Genomic DNA, 24,147 nt, shown 5'->3' with positions numbered 1-24,147 from the left:
CTGTAAGGAGAGTGATCACTTAAGATAAGCCATCACCAACAGCAGGGGGGGGAAGGAGGAAAACCTTTCATGGTGACAAGCAGGTAGGCTAATTCCAGCAGTTAACAAGAATATCAGAGGAACAGTGGGGGGTGGGGTGGGAGGGAGAAATACCATGGGGAAATAGTTTTACTTTGTGTAATGACTCATCCATTCCCAGTCTCTATTCAAGCCTAAGTTAATTGTATCCAGTTTGCAAATTAATTCCAATTCAGCAGTCTCTCGTTGGAGTCTGTTTTTGAAGCTTTTTTGTTGAAGGATAGCCACTCTTAGGTCTGTGATCGAGTGACCAGAGAGATTGAAGTGTTCTCCAACTGGTTTTTGAATGTTATAATTCTTGACGTCTGATTTGTGTCCATTCATTCTTTTACGTAGAGACTGTCCAGTTTGGCCAATGTACATGGCAGAGGGGCATTGCTGGCACATGATGGCATATATCACATTGGTAGATGCGCAGGTGAACGAGCCTCTGATAGTGTGGCTGATGTGATTAGGCCCTATGATGGTATCCCCTGAATAGATATGTGGACAGAGTTGGCAACGGGCTTTGTTGCAAGGATAGGTTCCTGGGTTAGTGGTTCTGTTGTGTGGTTGCTGGTGAGTATTTGCTTCAGATTGGGGGGCTGTCTGTAAGCAAGGACTGGTCTGTCTCCCAAGATCTGAGAGAGCAATGGCTCATTCCAACATTCCACACAAAGATGGACTACAAGCCGTCAGGAACAGTATCCCCGATACTGTCACGGCTAACCTGGTGGCAGAACTTTGACTTTGTCCTGACCCATAACTATTTCACATTTGGTGACAATGTATACCTTCAAATCAGCGGCACTGCGATGGGTACCCGCATGGCCCCACAGTATGCCAACATTTTTATGGCTGACTTAGAACAACGCTTCCTCAGCTCTCGTCCCCTAATGCCCCTACTCTACTTGCGCTACATTGATGACATCTTCATCATCTGGACCCATGGAAAAGAAGCTCTTGAGGAATTCCACCATGATTTCAACAATTTCCATCCCACCATCAACCTCAGCCTGGACCAGTCCACACAAGAGATCCACTTCCTGGACACTACGGTGCTAATAAGCGATGGTCACATAAACACCACCCTATATCGGAAACCTACTGACCGCTATTCCTACCTACATGCCTCTAGCTTTCATCCAGATCATACCACTCGATCCATTGTCTACAGCCAAGCGCTACGATATAACCGCATTTGCTCCAACCCCTCAGACAGAGACAAACACCTACAAGATCTCTATCATGCATTCCTACAACTACAATACCCACCTGCTGAAGTGAAGAAACAGATTGACAGAGCCAGAAGAGTACCCAGAAGTCACCTACTACAGGACAGGCCCAACAAAGAAAACAACAGAACGCCACTAGCCATCACCTTCAGCCCCCAACTAAAACCTCTCCAACGCATCATCAAGGATCTACAACCTATCCTGAAGGACGACCCATCGCTCTCTCAGATCTTGGAAGACAGACCAGTCCTTGCTTACAGACAGCCCCCCAATCTGAAGCAAATACTCACCAGCAACCACACAACAGAACCACTAACCCAGGAACCTATCCTTGCAACAAAGCCCGTTGCCAACTCTGTCCACATATCTACTCAGGGGATACCATCATAGGGCCTAATCACATCAGCCACACTATCAGAGGCTCGTTCACCTGCGCATCTACCAATGTGATATATGCCATCATGTGCCAGCAATGCCCCTCTGCCATGTACATTGGCCAAACTGGACAGTCTCTACGTAAAAGAATGAATGGACACAAATCAGACGTCAAGAATTATAACATTCAAAAACCAGTTGGAGAACACTTCAATCTCTCTGGTCACTCGATCACAGACCTAAGAGTGGCTATCCTTCAACAAAAAAGCTTCAAAAACAGACTCCAACGAGAGACTGCTGAATTGGAATTAATTTGCAAACTGGATACAATTAACTTAGGCTTGAATAGAGACTGGGAATGGATGAGTCATTACACAAAGTAAAACTATTTCCCCATGGTATTTCTCCCTCCCACCCCACCCCCCACTGTTCCTCTGATATTCTTGTTAACTGCTGGAATTAGCCTACCTGCTTGTCACCATGAAAGGTTTTCCTCCTTCCCCCCCCTGCTGTTGGTGATGGCTTATCTTAAGTGATCACTCTCCTTACAGTGTGTATGATAAACCCATTGTTTCATGTTCTCTGTGTGTGTGTATATAAATCTCTCCTCTGTTTTTTCCACCAAATGCATCCGATGAAGTGAGCTGTAGCTCACGAAAGCTTATGCTCTAATAAATTTGTTAGTCTCTAAGGTGCCACAAGTACTCCTTTTCCAGTTTACAAGGTCATCCAGATCCTCCCGTATAATATCCCGATCCTTCTTATATTGTATGGGACCATTCAAGAGAGTGGCCCGACAACATCTCTGCAGTCATAGGACAAAAAGAGGAGGTTAGAGGGTTAAGACTGTTGTAATAAGCCATAAATCTAGTGTCTCTTTTCAGTCTATGATTTTTAGTATCTAGCATAGTGATGCTTATATTTTGCTTCCAGGCTTATATTTTGAAAGCATTATACAGGTTTCCTTTGAGGATGAGGACTGATAAGTCAGATATAGAGTGATCGTTTTGTAAAAAGTCACCCAAGGGAAGTGGATGGTCAAGGAGATGAACTATGTGGCTGATGATTAAATACTTTGGTAATGGATGTCTTAGGAGCTAATAGAAGAACTAGTATATTTTTACTCTATCTTTTGGGGTTCTGTGCATCTTTGTGAGCAAACAAGAAACACAGAGAAAGGGCCACTCAGAATATATAGCAGTGCAAATTTCACCTATGTTTTCAATTCTGCAAGAGCTTGATAAAGTAAACAGGATCGTGAATGAGGATAAAAAAGCATAGCATACATTATGCAGCACACCTATACCTGCAACAGGATTGAAGAACAGGCAAAACAAAAAGGTAGTAGTAATCAAGTGACTATAATTAGAAACACAGATAGCAATGCTTCTTGATGTGAATATGAGTGTAGTGAGATTTTTCCAGTATCGTGTAATCATCACACTATCATTATTATTATGCCATTTGTATACCCCTCAGTTTACAGACATAAGATGACAAGGGGTAAAATTTTCAAAAGTATTTAAGGCCTGATCTGGGTTAATGTAAGCTGCGTTGTGTTGATCTAGCTGTGGAAATGTCTTCACTTAATTTTGGCTCCCACTGACATAAGTGCCTCTCTAGGCTGATTTAGTAACACCACCTCCCCGAGTGGTGTAGAATCACGGTCGATTTAGTTAGGTTGATGCAGTCTCAATGCAGACGCTGCACTGCTTATATCAATTGTTAATGGCTTTCAGGAGCCATCCCAGAATGTCCCACATTGATGCTACAATTGATACCAGAGTTCCTAGTGAGTACTCACACCACTGAAACAAAGAGGCAAGTGTGCATACACACAAGCTATTTAATAGCTGCGGTGGATGTATGCTGATGTAAATTAGGTCGACATAATTTTGTAGTATAGATATGGCCTAAGACCTAGGTACAAAATCTGTTCTAAGACTAGATATGGTCTTGAAAGTCAGTGGAACTTAGGATCCTAAGACCTAGATTTACAAGGGTAGTTAGGTGCCTAAACCCTAGACTTAAGCACCTAATTCTGGATTTAGGCACCATGTCCCAATTTTAGGCTCCACTATGATTCTCAAAACTGCAACTGAATCCTGTAGGAACCTAAACTCACTCTGTGACTAAGTTTTTTCAGTCAAAAGTTCCCTTAGAGCTTGTATTTCTGCCTCTGGGTAGGCATCTGGGTGCCTATCTCCTGCCTAAGCCCCAGTGCAATGTATGAACCAGGGAAGATAGGCATTTGCCTATCTAACTTGCATTTAGGGCCCAATCTAGTAGGTGTACTTTCCAGATTGATAATATTGTTCATCTTCTAAAGAGTTAGTAATTTTTATGGATTTAAAATTTTCTTCCATATTTGTAGTTTGCTTTTCTAAACTCACATATTTTTGACCACAGAAAACATGCATCTCCCAGTTTATTAATATTGTATCAGTGTTTTCCTATCTGCTGTTTTCCTATACAGCTTTTGTTTCATTTTGTGACACTGGCAGCCCAGATGCCAGCTCTTGCCCAGGATGCAGGCATTAGTTAAGACTGACAAGCTCATAGCTGGAGACCAAGTTACTTGTATCTTAGTTCTACTCAAAATAGGTACTAGTCTTATAAAAATGTAGTTAGTATTTAGAGTCTGTGAAAATGCTTGTATGTTGCTGCATGCATTAATCTCACTTTATATACATGTATATGTATATATAAAAATAAATGTTATCGGTAATAGTTAAGTGTTTGCTCTGAAACTGTAAACCCCCATAGTCAGGAGAGAAACATTACCAAGTGTGAAATACTACTTTGCCACAAGATGTGTTATCTCCTGCCCAACAAAAGAAGACACACAGATGCCACACAAATAACTGTGGGACATCAGAGGACAAAAGTTGACTGCTCCCCCGCAACCCATAAAAAGGAGACATGCATGTGAACTCGTCCCATCATCTTGAACTCTGGGGGAAAGGAATCAAAACTGCTTCTTTTTGGCTGTTTGAACTCTGAAGGGCCAAAGACTCTAAACTGAAGCCAGAGATCCCCAGGGGCTGCCTTTTGGGTCTGCCCTGAAAGACACTTTGAATAGACAGATCACTACAACTCTGTCACTCTTAGGATTTAGATGGTAATTCATTTGTGTGTATATGTTTGTTTGCTTTAACTTGTAAATAAAACAGATGGACATCATACCAAAAGGACTGAAGGTAAAAAATCCATTACAATCAACATACCACACAGACCATGGTGAAAGATTGTGACACACACTCTCAAAGAAACTGTGGAATCACCTGTTCAACATCCTATACAGCAAACAGGAGAAGATTAAGAATTGGCTCTCAAAACTGAAGATTCTTATAAAAAACAACCTTCCACACAAACTTCCTCGTGGCTGGACTTTACAAAAACTAGACAAGCCATTTACAACACATACTTTGCTTCTCTACGGAGGAAAAAAGACACTAAACTATCTAAACTCCTACATGCCACAACGGGCCATAACAGTGGTACCCTTGACTCACCCAACAACATTATTAATCTATCCAGCTATACTCTTAGTCTGGCAGAAGAGTCTGTCCTATCTCGGGACTTCTCCTTCTTCCCCACCACCCCTACGAACATGATACAGTTCTGCGGTGACCTGGAATCCTACTTTTGCTGTCTTCAACTCAAGGAATATTTCTACCATGCCACTGAAGAGCACACTAACCCACAGACACCTTCCTATCAATGGATACAAGAAGAAGGATTCTGTATGGACTCTTGATGGTCGAAACAACAGACTGGACTTCTACATAGAGTGGTTCCACCGACATGCATGAACTGAAATTGTGGAAAAGCAGCATCACTTGCCCCATACCTTCAGCCTTGCAGAGCACAATGCCATCCATAGCCTCAGAAACTACTCTGACATTATAAATCAAAAAGACTGACAAAGGAGGTGCTGTAGTCATGACTAGGTCAGAGTATGAACGAGAGGATGCTAGGCAACTCTCTGACACCACATTCTACGGGCCACTACCCTCTGATCCCACAGAGGAGTACTAAAAGAAACTGCACCATCTCCTCAAGAAACTCCCTGAAGAAGCACAAGAACAAATACACAGACACACCCCTAGAGCCCCGACCAGGGGTATTCTATCTGCTACCCAAGATCCATAAACCTGGGAATCCTGGATGCCCCATTATCTCAGGCATTGGCACCCTGACAGCAGGATCGTCTGGTTATGTGAACTCTCTCCTCAGGCTGTACGCTATCAGCACTCCCAGCTATCTTTGAGACTTCCTGAGGAAACTACAATCCATTGGTGATCTTCCAGAAAACACCATCCTAGCCGCTATGGATGTAGAAGCTCTCTACACCAACATTTTACACAAACATGGACTACAAGCCATCAGGAACAGTATCCCCGAGAATGTCATGGCAGACCTAGCAGCTGAGCTTTGTAACTTTGTCCTCACCACAACTATTTCAGATTTGGGAATGATTTATATCTTCAAGTCAGCGGTACTGCTATGGGTACCCACATGGCCCCACAGTATGTCAACATTTTTATGGCTGACTTAGAAAAATGCTTTGTCAGCTCTCGTCCCTTAGTGCCCCAACTTTACTTGCACTACATTGACGACATCTTCATCATCTGGACCTATGGGAAGGAAGCCCTTGAGGAATTCCACCAGAATTTCAACAATTTCCACCCCACCATCAACCTCAGCCGGGACCAGTCTACACAAGAGATCCATTTACTGGACCCTACAGTGCAAATAAACAATGGTCACATAAACACCACCCTATACCGGAAACCTACTGACCATTATACTTACCTTCATGCCTCCAGCTTTCATCCAGACCACATCACATGATCCATTGTCTACAGCCAAGCTCTAAGATACAACCGCATTTGTTCCAATCCCTCAGACGGAGACAAACACCTACAGGATCTCTATCAAGCGTTCTTAAAACTACAGTACCCACCTGGGGAAGTGAAGAAACAGATTGACAGAGCCAGAAGGGTACCTAGAAATCACCTACTACAGGAGAGGCCCAACAAAGAAAGTAACAGAATGCCACTAGCCATCACCTTAAGCCCCCAACTAAAACCTCTCCAGCATATCATCAAAGATTTACAACCTATCCTGAAGGATGATCCCTCACTCTCACAGACCTTGGGAGACAGGCCAGTCTTCGCTTACAGACAGCCCCCTAACCTGAAGCAAATACTCACCGGCAACTACACAACAGAAACACTAACCCAGGAACCAATCCCTGCAACAAACCCTGTTGCCAACTGTGTCCACATATCTATTCAAGGGACACCATCATAGGACCTAACCACATCAGTCATACCATCAGGGGCTCGTTCACCTGCACATCTACCAATGAGATATATGCTATCATGTGCTAGCAATAACGCTCTGTCATGTATATTGGCCAAACCAGACAGTCTCTATGCAAAAGATTAAGTGGACACAAATCAGACATCAAGAATTGTAACATTCAAAAATAAGTAGGAGAACACTTTAATCTCCCTGGACGCTCAATAACAGACTTAAAAGTGGCCATTATTCAACAAAAAAACTTCAAAAACAGACTTCAATGGGAAACCACAGAACTGGAATTAATTTGCAAATTTGACACCATCAAATTAGACCTGATAAAAACTGGGAATGGCTGGGTCACTACAAAAAATAATTTCCCCTCTGTTGATACTCATATCTTTTTGTCAATTGTTGGGAATGGGTCACATCCACCCTAATTGAATTGGCCTCATTAGCACTACAAAAAGTAATTTTCCCTCTGTTGATATTCATCCCTTCTTGTTTACTGTTGGGAATGGGCTACTTCTGCCCTGATTGAATTGGCCTCGTTAGCACCGACCTCCCACTTGGTAAGGCAACTCCCATCTTTTCATGTGCTGTATATTTATACCTGCCTACTGTATTTTTTTACTCCATGCATTTGATCAAGTGGGTTATAGCCCACAAAAGTTTATACCCAAATAAATTTGTTAATCTCTAAAGGTGTCACAAGGATTCCTCATTATTTTTTGCTGATACAGACTAACACGGTTACCCCTCTGAAACCTCTCTTATTCCTTTTTCCTAGTTAATAAACCTTTAGATAGTTTATTACAGGATTAGCTACAAGTGTTGTCTTTGGTGTAGGATCTAGAGTACCAATTGATCTGGGGTAAATGACTGGTCTCTTGGGACTGGAAGCAACCTGATGTGGTGTAATTTTTGGTATAAATGACCATTATCACCATGTCTAGTTTGTCTGGATGGCAAGATAGACTGGAAAGTCTAAGGGGACTGCTTGTGACTCCATGGTAAAACTGGCATAGTGATCTAGGAGTTCACATTTGTTACAGGCTTGGTGAATTCTAATTGTAGAACACACCACCAGTTTGGTGCCTCTGCCCTGTTTTTGACAGTCTGCCCTGAAGCAGGCACTCATAGTCGTGAGCTACTCTTGACAGTGTGGCACATGTACTTTTGGATCATTATCAAGACAAGCTACTAGTTACAGAGATTGGATTTGAGATTTGGGCGCAGATTTTCATCAGCGTCACTTAGGATGCCTTGTAACATATTTTACTGATAAACTATGTTCACTGATTCCAAATATTTACTGGAACATAACAAAGCATACATATGCATTTGTTATGTACATGTATACACACACACACACACACACACACACACACACAAATTTCTTTTTTAATAATTTTGTCCTTAATTCATTTTGTTTAATCAGACTTTTTTCTCACTATCCTTTTTGACTTTATACATTACTTAGATGTAAAATTATACTATAGATATTGTTTTTAGAAAATTAAAAAGCAAGGAGATGAAAAATATACTTAATCTTTCCATGCTTATTGTATTATATCAGCTGTAATGAGATGGTATTATTAAAACACTGTTAAAACTAACATTTGGTTGAACAAATAGTTATCCAAGGATATATACATATATATAACTTTTAAAAAAAATCATTTACCTCCTCCACATACAGCATCACAGTCCTCCCAACCTGAGTGCGTCCACATAAAAAGAGGTTCAGGCACTTTTGAGCTCTGATTCTCAGGAAGAGGGTCCAGTGGTATTGTATATTCATAATGCAGACCATAATTCTGGTCATGAAAAAGCAGCACCTGCAACATACACAGAATGAAGACTCATGTTCACAGACATTGCTGAAGTCAAATTATTACCAGAGGAAGAAATTAAATGGAGAGTAGGAAAGGAAGAATGAACACTACATTGTTCATGTGCACTTTCTCTGTTGGTACAGAGCTGCATTCTGTCTTAGAGGAAACCATCACAGTCTTCTTGACTTTAAGTATTATATTGCTTTGACCTACACGAAGGAAAGGACAGGGTATTTAAGCAGAATAAATGAAGGGATGTGCACAACACTCACTAGGAGAGGAGCAAAAATTGAGGCCAACTTTCTCAGATTAGAATTTTCTATAAGAAGGGGTGGTTGGATAGTTTAGATACTGACCATTTTAAGGCAACTGTATTGTTAACTCACTGTTCAATGTAATTCCACAGAGAAACCAAACAACTTTTTCTCCAGATTTGTTTCTTTTTTACTATAACAATTTTCACTAGCAGCACACTGCAACTGTTGAACACACAATACAGTCCATGTGAAGTTATTCTTACTTAAACCATTTAAATTTAGCCTAAATCCTTGTCAAAAAGGAATGTGTGACTTAGTTGTTCTAGAGATGTGTACATAGATTCATAGATACTAAGGTCTGAAGGGACCATTCTGATCATCTAGTCTGACCTCCTGCACAACAACGCAGGCCACAGAATCTCACCCACTCACTCCTGCGAAAAATCTCACCTATGTCTGAGCTATTAAAGTCCTCAAATCATGGTTTAAAGACTTCAAGGAGCAGAGAATCCTCCCTCAAGTGACCCATGCCCCATGCTACAGAGGAAGGTAAAAAACCTCCAGGGCCTCTTCCAATCTGCCCTGGAGGAAAATTCCTTCCCGACTCCAAATATGGCGATCAGCTAAACCCTGAGCATATGGGCAAGATTCACCAGCCAGATACTACAGAAAATTCTTTCCTAGGTAACTCAGATCCTATCCATCTAATATCCCATCTCAGGGGATTAGGCCTATTTACCCTGAATATTTAAAGATCAATTAATTACCAAAATCACATTATCCCATCATACCATCTCCTCCATAAACTTATCGAGTAGAATCTTAAAGCCAGATAGATCTTTTGCCCCCACTGCTTCCCTTGGAAGGCTATTCCAAAACTTCACTCCTCTGATGATTAGAAACCTTCGTCTAATTTCAAGTCTAAACTTCCTGGTGGCCAGTTTATATCCATTTGTTCTTGTGTCCACATTGGTACTGAGCTTAAATAATTCCTCTCCCTCTCCGGTATTTATCCCTCTGATATATTTATAGAGAGCAATCATATCTCCCCTCAACCTTCTTTTAGTTAGGCTAATCAAGCCAAGCTCCTTGAGTCTCCTTTCATTGGACAAGTTTTCCATTCCTCTGATCATCCTCGTAGCCCTTCTCTGTACCTGTTTCAGTTTGAATTCATCCTTTACATGTTTATGATGGCAGGAGAATTTTATTCCCCAGTATGCTATCTGCAGTAGTAATAAGAAATAACCCATGCCAGAAGTATATTGTGGCTTCTTCTCGCTCATTGAATAAACGTGATTTTTAGAAATAAATTTGGCTCACAAACTAATTTGTGTTTCACAGTTACAGACAAACATTTCAAACACCTCTCTCCCACCAGTGTAGTGAGTGGATGTCATCACGCAAGATCTGATTCTAGATAACCCAATGGTAAAGGATGGATTTTCAACTTCAGGTTTCTGCATGAAAGAATACTAGATGATGTTACTCACAAGAAAGATATAGTTTTTGGAGGACGGTGAGGATATCAGGCTTTAATTTTATTTTTGGAGGGAGATATCTCCCCAGATTCTTGCATTTGGAGTATTTAAAAATGTTGAGTATTCTCCCATCATCACCCTGAGAATCACCATACTCTCTCTCCCGCTTCCAATTCTATCACTATCAACTTCACCTCTCCTCCATTTCAGTAGGTGACCACCACAACCCACTGCTCCTACAATGTGAAGTCTCCTATATGTTTTTCACACAAAAGATTTTGTCTCAGTTACGGCTTCTAGCTATCTCACATTAGGAAAAATTGTCAAGCTATTTGGATTGCTAAAGAATTCCAGAAACATAAAACACCAACCTCACCACCATGCTCTTTTATATAAAAGAGGTAAAAAATATAATCCATATTGTCATACCAGTAGATGTAAAGGTGATGTTGTGGGACCTTTGGCAGAGATTTTCTCCCAGAGACCTCTCCGAACATAATGGACAGTAGTCCCAGCAATATTGAATGTTCCTGAATGTTCTATCTTCCAGTCACTATTAATGGACTGTTTGCTGGCATCTCGAAGAGCTGTGGAAATATTAGAAAATGATGTGAAACAGAACTTTACAGTAACACTTTATGATGTCTTCATATTGTGCTGTCAGTATAATTTACAAGTTGGTGGAATCACAGGATCCAATTCACAAAACTATTGGTCATTCATAACCTACATATATAAGCACATTCTAAATTCACTTTCTAGCAAGGAAACGACAAAAAACATATGTCTGCCATTATTTGGATTCTTCTGAAGTTAGGACAGTTTTATTTGCCTGATTACAAGGATTAACGGCCTGTAGCATTATTCAGTAACTTGATTAAAATACAGGTCAGTCGGGTCTATACAAGTTCTTGGCCCCCAATATGGTAATTTTTATGAACAGACTGGACCTAAGGAATAAGGGGGACAAATGGAATGCTTCAGAAAACACAGAGCACTTCTCTGGGTCAGTGCAGATTAGGATTTAGTAACTTCCTGCTTTCAAAATGCTTTGCTTTAACTAGTAGACTCCATTGATTACTCACTGAAAATGTGGAAATGCTGCAATTGTCCCAGACAGGCTATATTTATGCTCTATATTTCTGTTTTTTTAAAAAAATGACTTTTGTAAATAGGCATAATTTGATATTTCAAGCCAGGAATACCTTTTTAGGGGGGAGGGCTCTTTCCCCCTTTTGGCTTGATCATAAGTATTGCTTAGACTAAATAAGATATACTTCAAATTACTGAGGTTAAATGATTTTGCATGATTTTTGATACATGAATCATTATTTTTCCCCTCCTGTGAAGAGTCTGTAATTCTTGAAAGAATCAGACTCTTGAACAATCATGTGAAGTAAAGTATGCTCAAAGTCACCTTGTGGGCAAGAAGTTCTACACATTCTCCATTTAAATTGGATGTTTGGCTTCAGAATTATGTGAAAGAACCTCAACACCTTAGTTCATGCTCAAAATTTCTTTTAGAGTTGTACATTAATGTGAGTCATTCCTGGTGATCAACTTCTCTCCTATTTATATTTATACTGTTATGTTATGTTTCTATGGGAAACAATGGCAATAGGACCATCGACTGGCTGGAATACAATTGCATTATTCACCAATAATGTGTGCCACTACAGCACTGTACAATAAATAGTAAGACTCTAAAATCCATTAATGCTGTAAAATATTCCTGTACTAAAAATATCCAGTGATTTAATAAGTTTCAAAAATTGGCCTTTTAGGTTTAACAATTCAACTATTTAAAGTTAATTAAATTCCATTTAGTAGTTGCTAGTAAGGGCCAACTCCTCTCCCCAACACACAACCAAAGTAAGTGGGCTATAAACTGGGGAGGTCTGCAAGGGTAAGCTGGAATGGAATCCTCTCCCTAATCAACACTGGAGCTGCTATGCAGCCATGTGACTGTAACAGCCTCTTCAGCTTTTGTACCCAGTCCATCATAGAAAAGAGGGGTCTTGGCTGGTGAAATAATATAACTGTGGATCCACCTAGTCTACCCCTATCCCATCTCCAAAACACTCCATGTTGACACATGAGGTGTGCAGAGGGTGTAGAACCCTAAACAGGCCTCCCATGTAACAGAACCATTCTGGTTCTTTTTGTATTCTTGTCACATCTGTGGGCCCATACTTGAGCTGCAGAATTTGACTTGAAGGAAGGAGAGGTGGTCCTATGATAAAAGCTTAAGACTGAGAATCAGGAGATCTAAGTTCTATTTTGGCTCTGCCACAGCCTATTTAACCTTGGGCAAGTTTATCTAGATATACTGTATGTCCCGGTCCTGATTACTCCAACTGTTTTCATTCTAACCTTGACAATTGCAATCTTGGTCCACTCAAGCCCATTCAAAATGCTATTGCTAAAGTAATTTCCTTGGTTCATTGGTCTGTGTCTTCCATTTCTTTGCATCCCTATATAAGGCCTTTCATAGTTTAACTCTGTCTTACCTATCAGTGCTAATATGTAATAAAGGCCTGCCTCTACCAACAATGTGTCAACCTTTATCCCCGTGCATGGGAGATATTCCCTATTAATGTCCATAAAGACAATACATTATTCTCCTTTGAATCTTTTTAAAACTCATCTATGCCATGATATTTGCAAACACACTAGATACTGGCTAGACATTTGGTGTGCTGAGACTTCTGCTTAATATGCTAATCATGATGGTTTTATTTACCTTGCCCTTCCCCACCATTTGTTTCTGATCATCCAATCTCAAAAGCTATAGAGCAGAAATAGAAGGGATTCAAAGGTGGATGATGAAAATGACTAGAGTCATGGAAAGACTTTCATATGAGAAAAAGACTAGTCTGCCTGATTTAGAAAGAAGATAACTGTGGTATACAAAATAATGAATGACATCGAGAAGGTAAATTAAGCACTCCCATTTACTCTTTCTTGTAATACAAGAACAAGTGGCAATCAATTTAATACTGCTCAGAGAAAAAAAAAATTAAACAGAATGTAACTGACCTCTGGGAACAGGTTACCACTACCTTTGAGACCAAAAGGGTTTATTAAACATTGTATGGCTAATGAGAAAACAAATACTCAAACTTCAGACTACACAACCACCACTAACTGGTAGGGAATAAGAAGAAACTTCACTCATGTGAAGGTTATTACATTATTTTCCACTGTGTAGTTTCCTGCATCTTCCTGTGAAGCATCTGATATAAGTCACTATTAAATCAGATTCTGGATAATCTGGATAATTTTTCCTGGGTTTATCTCAATGAACATTTAGTTCACAGCAAGTTGCGATGTAAATCATCCTCACACTAGCCTGCTGCACACTCACTGTCCATGTGGACCCTGTTGCTGCGCACAAGAAGTTCCATAGTGCCATTTGATCTATGCTACTTTGAAATGGGAGTAGATTAAAGAACTGACAGCAGGGTCCACACAGACAGTACGTGGCAGGCTAGTATGAGGTAGATTTTATCACTCCAGCTTGCTGCAAACTAAGTATTCATACAGACAAGCACCCTGTCTGTAAAATGGGAATTCCTACTTCACAGGAGTTTTATGAAGCTCAATTAATTCAGTTTTGTAAAGCCCATGAAATAAATGGAAAGAGTGCCACTGCACTACAATAATGGAAAGCATAATTTACTACTTTTCGTTATTACTATATAATCACATTTCAGAATCCTTTTGCAGTACCTAGTAAAATACTAAGAGTAATCTGCAAAGGTTATTTTATTTCAGGGTGGACTGAATGCTCCTTTCTTCTCCAGTCTTTACCTAGGGAGAGTTGAGCATCCAACACGTGCATGTCTAAATACAAAAGTCAGATTCTGTGACATTCTCTGTCAGTGCCTATTCCTGATCAATCTGATGCCACAGAATGCACTATTCTGTAATACAGATCAAAAACTAGCCTGTACCATTTACTTAATAACTGAGTGATGGTGAGGTATGTGGTATATTTGCTGGATTTATGTACTGTAACAGTGTGCTCTCTCTCTTTCTTTATGTAGACACTACTGAAATGGTAGATATGTTCTGACATTTTTATTTTTGTTTAAGTGAAAATTGCCATTTTTTGTAGAGAAAGGATAATAGATTTTAGGAAAAAGGGGACTGAGTTCAAATGAGGGGGAAGTTCACATTTTTGTGAATTCTGAATTGATGGATAGTATATTTTGTGTGCAAAGAGGGTACAAAACTTGGTGAGCCATTGCATTGTTTTAGAAGAATGTAATTTTGACCATTTACTACTTCTCCAGGAACACTTGCCAGTGACCAAAATAGTCTTTAAAAACAAAAACAAAACAAAAAAACCCCATAAACCCCTGAAAGTGTACATTCTGCCTTTAGTATTTTTAAAGCAAGCCACTGTTTCACATTTTCAAAGCCAATTACAGGATTTGAAAACTAGGGAATTTGGTGACCTTAAGCGCCTTTGAAAATTTCAGCTTAATGCCCTGTAAAAGGCAAAATTCTGTCACAAGGTTATATTTGGAACCACTATCAGCGTCTCTAGAATTAGATATAATTTGACATAATGTACCAATATTAGTGTTATTTCCATTTAAATACTTTTGCAACCACATTTTTCAATTTTTCATTATCCAACACTGGAACATTTAAAAACATTAGTGCTAAATAATGAATATCATAGTTTAATTGATAAATATCTTTGATTATGTGAAGAAATTTACTATTAGCCATTATATTACTTTTATATAGCGATATTATAAATTGAATAATCTAAACTCCCCAACATCTCTCAAATAGCTGAGTGTGAACTTTGATATTATCTCTCTGTAGGAACTTCTCCTATTAGTTGCTTCTCCCTTAATTTATTTCAGGCCACTGTTTTGAGCATAAGGAAACCAAAGAAGAATAGTTATCAGTCCCACACAACCTCTTGGCAATCGTTTGATTAGGTATATCGCAGCACGCACAATGTCAAAAAGAGAGACTCCCTTCCCCAAATGAAGGATTTCAGAAAAATGTTCATAGTGTTCATAAAATCACATACTCCAATAATCAAACATTTATTGAAATTAACATTGTTGAATGTGCCTGAGAAATATTTCCAATAAGATGTGTAATAAAATGGGAAAGATACAATATGGAGGTAATGATGTATAATAGGAATAGTAGAGAAAACAAAGATGACAGTATATATTGATCAGGTTTTCCTAAAACTGAAGAGAATATACTTCTATTTTCCCCTTTTAAAATACAAATAAAATATTTAAATATTTGTGATTCAGTGTTTATTAATGGCTTTTTTGATATAACTGATGTGATTCCAAATATACATCCTGAATTTGTGTGAGAATATTACATACACTCATGTGGGTAAAGAACAAGCCTGTGGAGGCTGTTCTGTTTTTTTTGTTTGTTTGTTTTTTAAAGTAATAACTGTCAAAGCACTGGGCATTTCCTGAGGATTACTGATGAGCAGGAAGGAGATGATGGCACCGCAGCAGAACCTCAGGCAGTTAACCTTAACAGGTCATTAATCCTCAGGAAATGCCTGTGCCCAGGTCATCAAGGTTACTATAAAATGAAACCAAGGAGACCAGGTGTTGGGATTTTTATGGATGATACAACTTTAATCAACTTATATAAAGCGGTCTGCATTTATTCTCTCTCAACAGTTTCTGCAAATAAGAAGGAGACCATCACTATTCAGCAAAGCATATGCTCAAATCTCATTGAAGTCATAGGATTTAAGCATGTGCTTAAAGTTAAATATGTACTTAACTGCTTCGCTGAATAGCAACGTGATTTAAGTGTTTTAATTTGTGTAACTATTTTCTCATATACAGGTTTAAATCTTTAACACTGTGGATAAATTTTCACATATTCTGTCACTTCCATTTTGTACCTACTCTAACAATAAAGCTGATGAATCCTCTATGTACCCAACACAATTTCTCAAGAATAGTAACTTAATGGCATTTATCAAAAAGAGTGTTGTTGCACAACTCTTCTATGTAGCTCAAGGACCAGATTTTTTAAAAAAAAAAAAAAAAAAAAGAGAGAGAGTCCGGAGGCCCATATTAAAGTATGTATGTGCAAAAATGTGTACATAATGTATGTGTGTATAGTTAGTTTGTGTGTGCTACCTGGATAAATGCATGCGCAAATAGCTAATTACATGTCTAACTAGCCATTTCTGTTTAATTACCCATTTTGCATGGATAGTCTTTAAAAACAGAATGCTAATATAAGTGCATAAATGTGCTCATATTTTTGTGCTTTGACCTTGTGCCTAGACCTCCTCATTTAAAAATGAAAACATATAACACATGGGTCTTTTCTGAACAGGGCTCTCGGATTTAACTTTGATGAATGAGAAGGAATAACTAACTTGTATTCATTTTGCAATCTACTGCTTTGACAAAGTGAGAATTCTATAAATATTTTCACCAAGCTTAAACAAATATCAGTTGAGCATGATAGACTTTCATATGCTTAATTCTGGGTGTTTTCTGAAATGTGTTGATCAATTGCTACCAGTTCTACCTATTTCATATACGCAAAACACTGTACTGGGAGTCTAAGACCTGACTGTGTGTTTTTCTTCTCTAATATTTGAATGAACGGCAAAGGACTATTACAGACAGCAAATCCCACAGAGTCTTCTTTGTTACCAAATTAAAACAAAATAAAACCACATAATCTTCTCTTCAGGAAAAAAAAATGTAAACCCACAGTGGTTTTTTTTAATTTGGCAGCTTTAGTTTCTATCATAAATCACAACATTCATGAAATAAAGTACTAACAACTAGCGAAGATATAAACCATTAGTAAATTCTAAAGAATATATGATTACTTTATACTGGTATAACATTGGCTCCAAAAGTGCTACATATTAACCATATTATATGAACCCTTAAGCACGGGGAGGTGGGAGGGAAATATGCTTGGTCTTAATACACAAAGTTGTACATATTCTTGTTGATAAAGACTAGATCCTCAGCTGGTGTAAATTGACTTCAACTGAGCTATGACAATTTAGACAAGTTGAGGATCTGGTCCAAGATATTTAAAAGCATTGTCAGAGATATTTAAAACTGTGTGTGCTTTGACAGGCTACATAAAAGGACTATACGACAGATTTTTTTTTCCTTAGGAAGCATATTCCATAATGGAAACCACATGCAGCATAATTGTGCATTAGATGCCTCAAAATCGAACTGGTGATTACAAATTTGTGTAGCATTAAATTCTCTAGAGTCCAAAAGATTTACATCTTTGAAAGAGATTGACTATATATCTGAGAAGTCACAAGTAATCCACTTCTGTGCTACAAATGAAAATAACTGCATTTTTTCCTTCTAACATCTGTTTAGCAGAATATCAGAAGGTAAGGAGAAGATTATAGTCGTTAGACTATAAAACAATTCTTTAGTTATATTCCAATATTCATTCTTATTAAATCATTATGGGATTATACACTGTCACAAGAATGAGAATTCTGCTGTGAAAGCCTAATACATTCTTTATGAAAAAAATACTGTAAACTACTGTTTTTACCCCATGTTAATGAGGTTTTTAAACAAAAGATAATTGTAGCCTGTTAAATTTGAAAATTGAGGAAAGGACAAAGCACAGCATTACTGTACAACAATTCAGCTAATACACGAAACACTGACTTTCTCATAACTTATGCTTATGATAGAGATTGTAAAGCAAGAGAAAATGAATAAAGTTTCCTGGCAACAGCTTTAACATGATGAGAAATAATACTCCTTAGACAGATATCTCAAATTCCTTCTTGAATACTGTGTTTTAATTCTAAAATTAATTGGATTTCCGATGCAGGGAAATGTTACTAATTAAACATCTCTGTTTTCTCTCTTTTTGTCATTGAGTACAATTTCTATCCACCCATATGATCTTAAGAATAATGTACTGAAGAAGGATCATTATTATTGACATTTTGACCATGTAACATATCTAGGGCTGACTAGCCAATATGTGGATCTTTTGCAGGTAACAGAGATTCTGTAAATCTTTTGAGTCTGTGCAGGACCTAGTCACAGTGTGGCTGAGAGTGCATACACTGTCTCATCCTCACTTAGGACACTAGCTCCCCAAAAGGATGGGGGAGGGGAGAGAGGGGATTGGGCCATGGCAGAGCTGCCCAACTGCACAGAGGATCACATGTTGCATACTCCCCTCTCCTAGGATGGTAGAGCTGCTACCATTGAATCTTATGTTCTCTGTAGGGCCCAGGAACAATTCTGACACAATCAGTCAGAATTCCTCCTGAGAATTGCTGTTGTAGAACAGCCACTCTCTTTCTTTTCTAATGTGGACTGTGGCTATCAGGCACAATTTAGTCAATATAATTGCAGGACCCAGACCACAGTGCTTCTGTTCCCCACTACTTGTGAAGATTAAAGCACAGTTCTGATTACCCCCATACTGAATTTACACTAGTACAATAAGGGCCAAATGTTCCAACAGTCTTAACCTGGCTTCTGCTTTGGAGGTGTATGTTTTTGCAGCCATATTGCATGCCTCTCTATAGCATTTATAGAGATTATTTTCTGAAAAATTGGCCCTGAATATGTAAAGTTGACCCACTTTGTTGTTAGGGCCAGAAATTAAGAGAATAAAGCATTCAACATTGTAAAAATAGCACAAAGAAACCTATAAAATTGAAGGACAGAAACACTAGAGAATAGTTAAATCGTTGTTTATAGGATTTGTGATAGGGAATGCTGGATGTAGATAAGGATGTATCAATGTGAATTACAACTGCCAGTTTTCAGTCAGAGTTTTCTGCAAAATGATCTTTTTGAGCTGAAATTTTCATTCTTGGTCTCAAACTTTGAAATTCTTTTCATTCTGTTCAGACTCTTAAACTGCTCTCAGAACTGTTGCAACCAAGCAATTTCAGAAAAGTTTAAAGGAAATTCCTTCCCGCAGTAAGAACATATGATTTTCACTTGAACAATATTGTTCAAGTGCTTTTCCTGCTCCTCAATAATTCATAAATGGCTGAACAAATGCTCTTCAAATATAACAATAGCTGGACCTCAATGAGGTTGAGTTGCTTTGTTAAGTACTTAAAAAAAGTAAAAGTAAAATGACAAGTGACTAAGAATTAGTGATCAACCATGATAAGGAGTACATTTCCAAAGATTTGTATCATGTCTGAGGATGCCCCTTATGATACTTTGTGACATTATGTAGCGACATGAAAAAAGCTTATATACTTCTTGTTGAGCCTACCAAAGTATTGGTTAGAAGAGGAGCTGGAGTGCTACTCACAAAGGAGTTTGATTCCCCTAAGTCAAAAGGAAGCATAGATTACTCCCTCAAGCTTTGACTATTCTATATGGGACCTGAGAGCATGGCCCAGATTTTTAAAGCTATTTAGGTGATGCTGTGCTCAACATTGCAATGTTTAACTGATTTAGGAGCCTAAATCTCTTTTTTTTCAAAAGTGATTCAGACACTTATGAGTCTAAGGGCTGGTATACACTGAAAAGTTAGGTCAACCCGGCTACATTGCACAAGGGTCGTCAGGGTTAACTATGTTGATGAAGTGAGCTGTAGCTCACGAAAGCTTATGCTCTAATAAATTTGTTAGTCTCTAAGGTGCCACAAGTACTCCTTTTCTTTTTGCGAATACAGACTAACACGGCTGCTACTCTGAAACCAGATCTTACCCCTGATATATACAGCACTATGTCAATGGAATGCTTCTATCTGTAAGCCACATACCTCCTGGCTGTCCCAATACAATATTATTGGGACTGTACCCAGTCCCTCATTATTAGTGTGCGCTACAAGAAGTTTGGACAAGATGAAATGGACTAGACGATGAAGCTGAGTGGTTCATATATAATAGGAACTGAGGAAGGAAATACATTCAAGTTGTAAAAAGACATGTCCACTCCTACACAGATTAATATATTACTAAATATCTAAGGTATGTTTCATTTTCAACTTGCATTATTTAAAAATAAATAAATACTACTCTTAAAAAACAAAAATACTATAGAAAATTTACCACTAAAACTGAGGTTATCAATTTGAGATTCTGTTGTACGAGGTGACATTATTTCCAACCCCCACCCCCCAAAAGCCATCAGTGTATTTACGCAATAGAGCAATCCAAATTATTGAACCTTTAAAGATATTTTAACAGAGCAGGAGCAGCTCTCATGATAACTTGAAAGCAAACCTTTGAACTCTGGAACTGCTATTATTAAGATTTATGATCTTAATTTTCCCTGAAAACAATTAGATTAATCAGATAAAACCTTTTTATAGGTTAATTATGCTAATACAAAGATCAAACCAGGAACTTTTCATTTCATTGCACTATTAATTCCTACTGGTTCTGTTTCTCAGTTTAAACTGAAAACACAGAACAGAACAGCAACAATTGTAATTTTTCAGGAATTTATTAAAAAGCAAACACACAATTGTCATTCCCCTGAGGCATAGTTCCTTTAGAGGGCCTTTCCACAGAATTCACTTTTCTTTTCATATTCTCTGTAGTTCACTTCTTAGTCACACATACCAGCAGTATGGTAATATTTTACTGTGGGTACAAACAATGAATGAAATAAAAATATACCTAAATAGCTGTGAGCTGGTTTTTCTTCCACAACTTTGATTCTTCTTGCTCCTGCAGGTATCACCAAAGCTTCCACATAACCTAAGCATGAGATCAAATGTCGTGAGTAAAATACAAAACTATGGAATAGTAGATTTTGCATTTTTTGTTTTTTTTAAATCTGCTATTGTTTTTTTTTCTTTTTAATTTAATATTGTATCATATTTTCCAGGATGCCCTGTCATAAACAGCCTTTACAAAGATAGCTTGTACTATGAACGTCCAAAAATAAGTTCATGTAAAGGGTTTGTTCCATGGTTATTGTGATTGACTGCTATGAATGCTAATGGGAGATGCCCATATAGAGCCAGAACATCAAAGCTGCTGAGCACTTACAACTCTCATTGACTTCATGGGACCTGATACAGCAAAGTATTACTTTAGTATGAGTCTTACTTTAAGTCAGTGAGTAGTCTCAGACTGCCTGGGAGTTAAGAATGCTCAACAGCTCATGGAATCAGGCCCATAAACAAGAAAAGAATATATCCCTCTGTGTCTTTAATTAGCACTCCTATATGGAAAAAAACACTTCAAAGATAAATTTTACAAGGCTTATTTTCTCTCCACTTCATGACATAAGGAGATGGAGCTGCTACGTTTCCTGGCAGCCCCATTAAAACCTCTGAAACATTGAAAACACACAATTATCCATGTGATGTGCTATATATAATATATACAATGATCTACAGCCAAATGAACATCATAAAGCTGATATTCCTTCAAGAAGTTCTGTGGGCAGAAACCACACGGATGAAGTTGGCTCAAGATAAATAGAGTCCTCTATCATTATGGGCACCTGAAGCCCATGGTGGAATTCCAACATTATGTGGCATCTATAATGTTGATGTTCTGGTTTTAAAAAATTAACAAACCAAATACATTTAATGTGGTTTCTAGATCTCTTTTGTTCCTTTGCCATACTCAAACCCTTATTCCTACATAGATTTGAGCTTTCAGGAATGCGGTCAAAGGGTCAAACAAAGGGAACCTGATGGGGACACTGAGCAGAGAACCTCGGACAGTGCCCACTGCTCCTCAAAAGCATCAACGGAGCCAGTGGATGCCGCCCAGAGGAACTCTGCCTGGATGCGTGAATGGACGGAGGATCGGAAATAGGCCCCACAGTCACAGGATGCCCCGTCTGCCAACCTCCTCTCTCTGGTTTTATAGATGGCCATTTTAGCCAGGGCCAGGAGGAGGTTGACCAGGAGATCCCGTGTCTTTGTGGGGCCACAGAGAGGGAGTGCATAAATAAGAAGGTGAGGGGACAAGTGGGACAACCAAAAATGTAATAAAATATTAGTGAGGAGCCAGAATAGGGGTTGCAGCCTGGCACACTCCAGGTATGTGTGTGCCAGGGTTTCCCTCACGCCGCAAAAGGGGCAGGTGTCTGGGATTGAAGTGAACCGCACCAAGAACACGCCCGTGCTCACGGCTCTGTGAAGGAGCCGCCAACTGACATCCCCGGCAGGCCTCGGGACTAAGGTGGAATATAGGGACTAAGCTGGCCCACATGGGCTCCTCACTCTCCAAAGGTGGCAGGAGGTCCCGCCACTTTGTGTCGGGGCAGGACACGAGGGTGAGGATGTGAAGGGTGTGGTGCACGAGCGTGTATAGATGTTTCCTCGGCGTGGTCTGGAAACAAACCAGCTGCAAATCATGCAGCCAGCTCACGGTGAAGGAGTGAGGGGGGAGCTGGTCGGGTCCACGGGGCAGGAGCCCGATGAAAAGGTCCAGAAGGCCTGCAGTGGAGCGTGGGTGGGGCGTGCCCTCTCGCAGGACTCAGTCAAGGTAGGCCTGAGCAGTGGGTGGTAAAGCAGCCTTCACCTCTTGAAGTACACTCCGGGGAGTACGAAGCCTGGGAGAGCTCCATGCGCCAAGCGAACACCATGGGATCCAGCCAGTCTCCCTGGTCATAGTCCAGGAGGTCTCCAACTCTGGTGACATCTGCCAGGACCAACCTCTGGCACACTGAGGGGGACTCCATCACCTGCACATGGAGCTGGGGGTTCTGTAGCAGAGACTCCGCAAGGAGATCTGCCCCCTCGGTGGCTGTCATGGACCTGGTCACTGAGAACAGTTTCCAGGTCTGGAGGAGGTCCTGGTAGAAGACCGGCAGCCCAAAGAGGTCTTGCAGAAGACCCCTCGAACGGAGATAAAGGAGCTGCTGGTCATATTGGAGCCCTCGGAAGCAGCGCAGGAAGGCGTGCACCAGTACTCTCCATGCCGGACTACCTGCCTGGAGGTGGAAGACATGGACCTGAGTGTGTAGGCACTTCAGGCCCTGTCCTCCCTCCTGCAGGGGCAGATGGAGGACCCCTGCAGAGACCCAGTGCAATCCTGGCCAAAAGAACTCCAGAATCACCCTCCGGAGGTTGGCAGGAAGCCCAGGGCTGGGACCAGGGTGTTGAGCCGGTACCAGAGCATGGACAGGTCTAGTTGATTGAGCACCAGTGCCCTCCCTCGAAGGGAGAGGCACCAGAGTAGTCCTGTCCATTTCTGGAGCTGCTTTGTCACCATGCCCTCTAAACCATACCAGTTCTCTGGTGGAGACAGATGTGTGGCAGAAAGGTAAATGCCAAGATAGAACAGCGGACCTGTGCTCCAGCAGATGGCCTGAAGCGCGCGTGGGAGGGAGCTCGCCTGCCATCAGTCCCTGACCACTAGGCCAGAGCTCTTAACCCAGGTGACTAGGGCAGAGGAGGCTGCTAAGTAGATGGCTTGGCAAGCCTCCACCCATGCCAAGTTGCCCGGGTCCTGAATCACAAGGAGCACATCAGTGGTATATGCCGACAGGACCAGCCGCAGCTCCGGCTCTTGTAGCACCAATCCCGTCAACCTCCGACAGAAGAGACAGAGGAAGGGCTTGATCGCCAGACTGTACAGCTGGCCTGAGAGGGGACACCCCTGCCATACTCCCCGCCT

At 40.0% G+C, this 24,147-nt stretch overlaps 1 protein-coding gene across 1 annotated transcript in view; it reads right to left on the bottom strand.

Moving 5' to 3' along the window:
* The window catches only part of ADAMTS19 (ADAM metallopeptidase with thrombospondin type 1 motif 19), a 286,395-nt gene that overhangs the window by 39,517 nt on the left and 222,731 nt on the right, over window positions 1–24,147 (bottom strand). The window contains exons 16-18 of the mRNA XM_038403950.2: window positions 21,184–21,264; window positions 10,980–11,137; window positions 8,665–8,818 (exon numbers count right to left, since the gene is read on the bottom strand). Coding sequence (XP_038259878.1) covers window positions 8,665–8,818; window positions 10,980–11,137; window positions 21,184–21,264 — 393 coding nt within the window. The remainder of the gene's footprint in view (window positions 1–8,664; window positions 8,819–10,979; window positions 11,138–21,183; window positions 21,265–24,147) is intronic.

Source organism: Dermochelys coriacea, chromosome 5, assembly GCF_009764565.3.
Source record: "Dermochelys coriacea isolate rDerCor1 chromosome 5, rDerCor1.pri.v4, whole genome shotgun sequence".
Classification (NCBI taxonomy): Eukaryota; Metazoa; Chordata; order Testudines; family Dermochelyidae; genus Dermochelys; species Dermochelys coriacea.
Note: the sequence above shows the minus strand (reverse complement) of the source record. Positions and strands in the feature narration are given on the sequence as shown.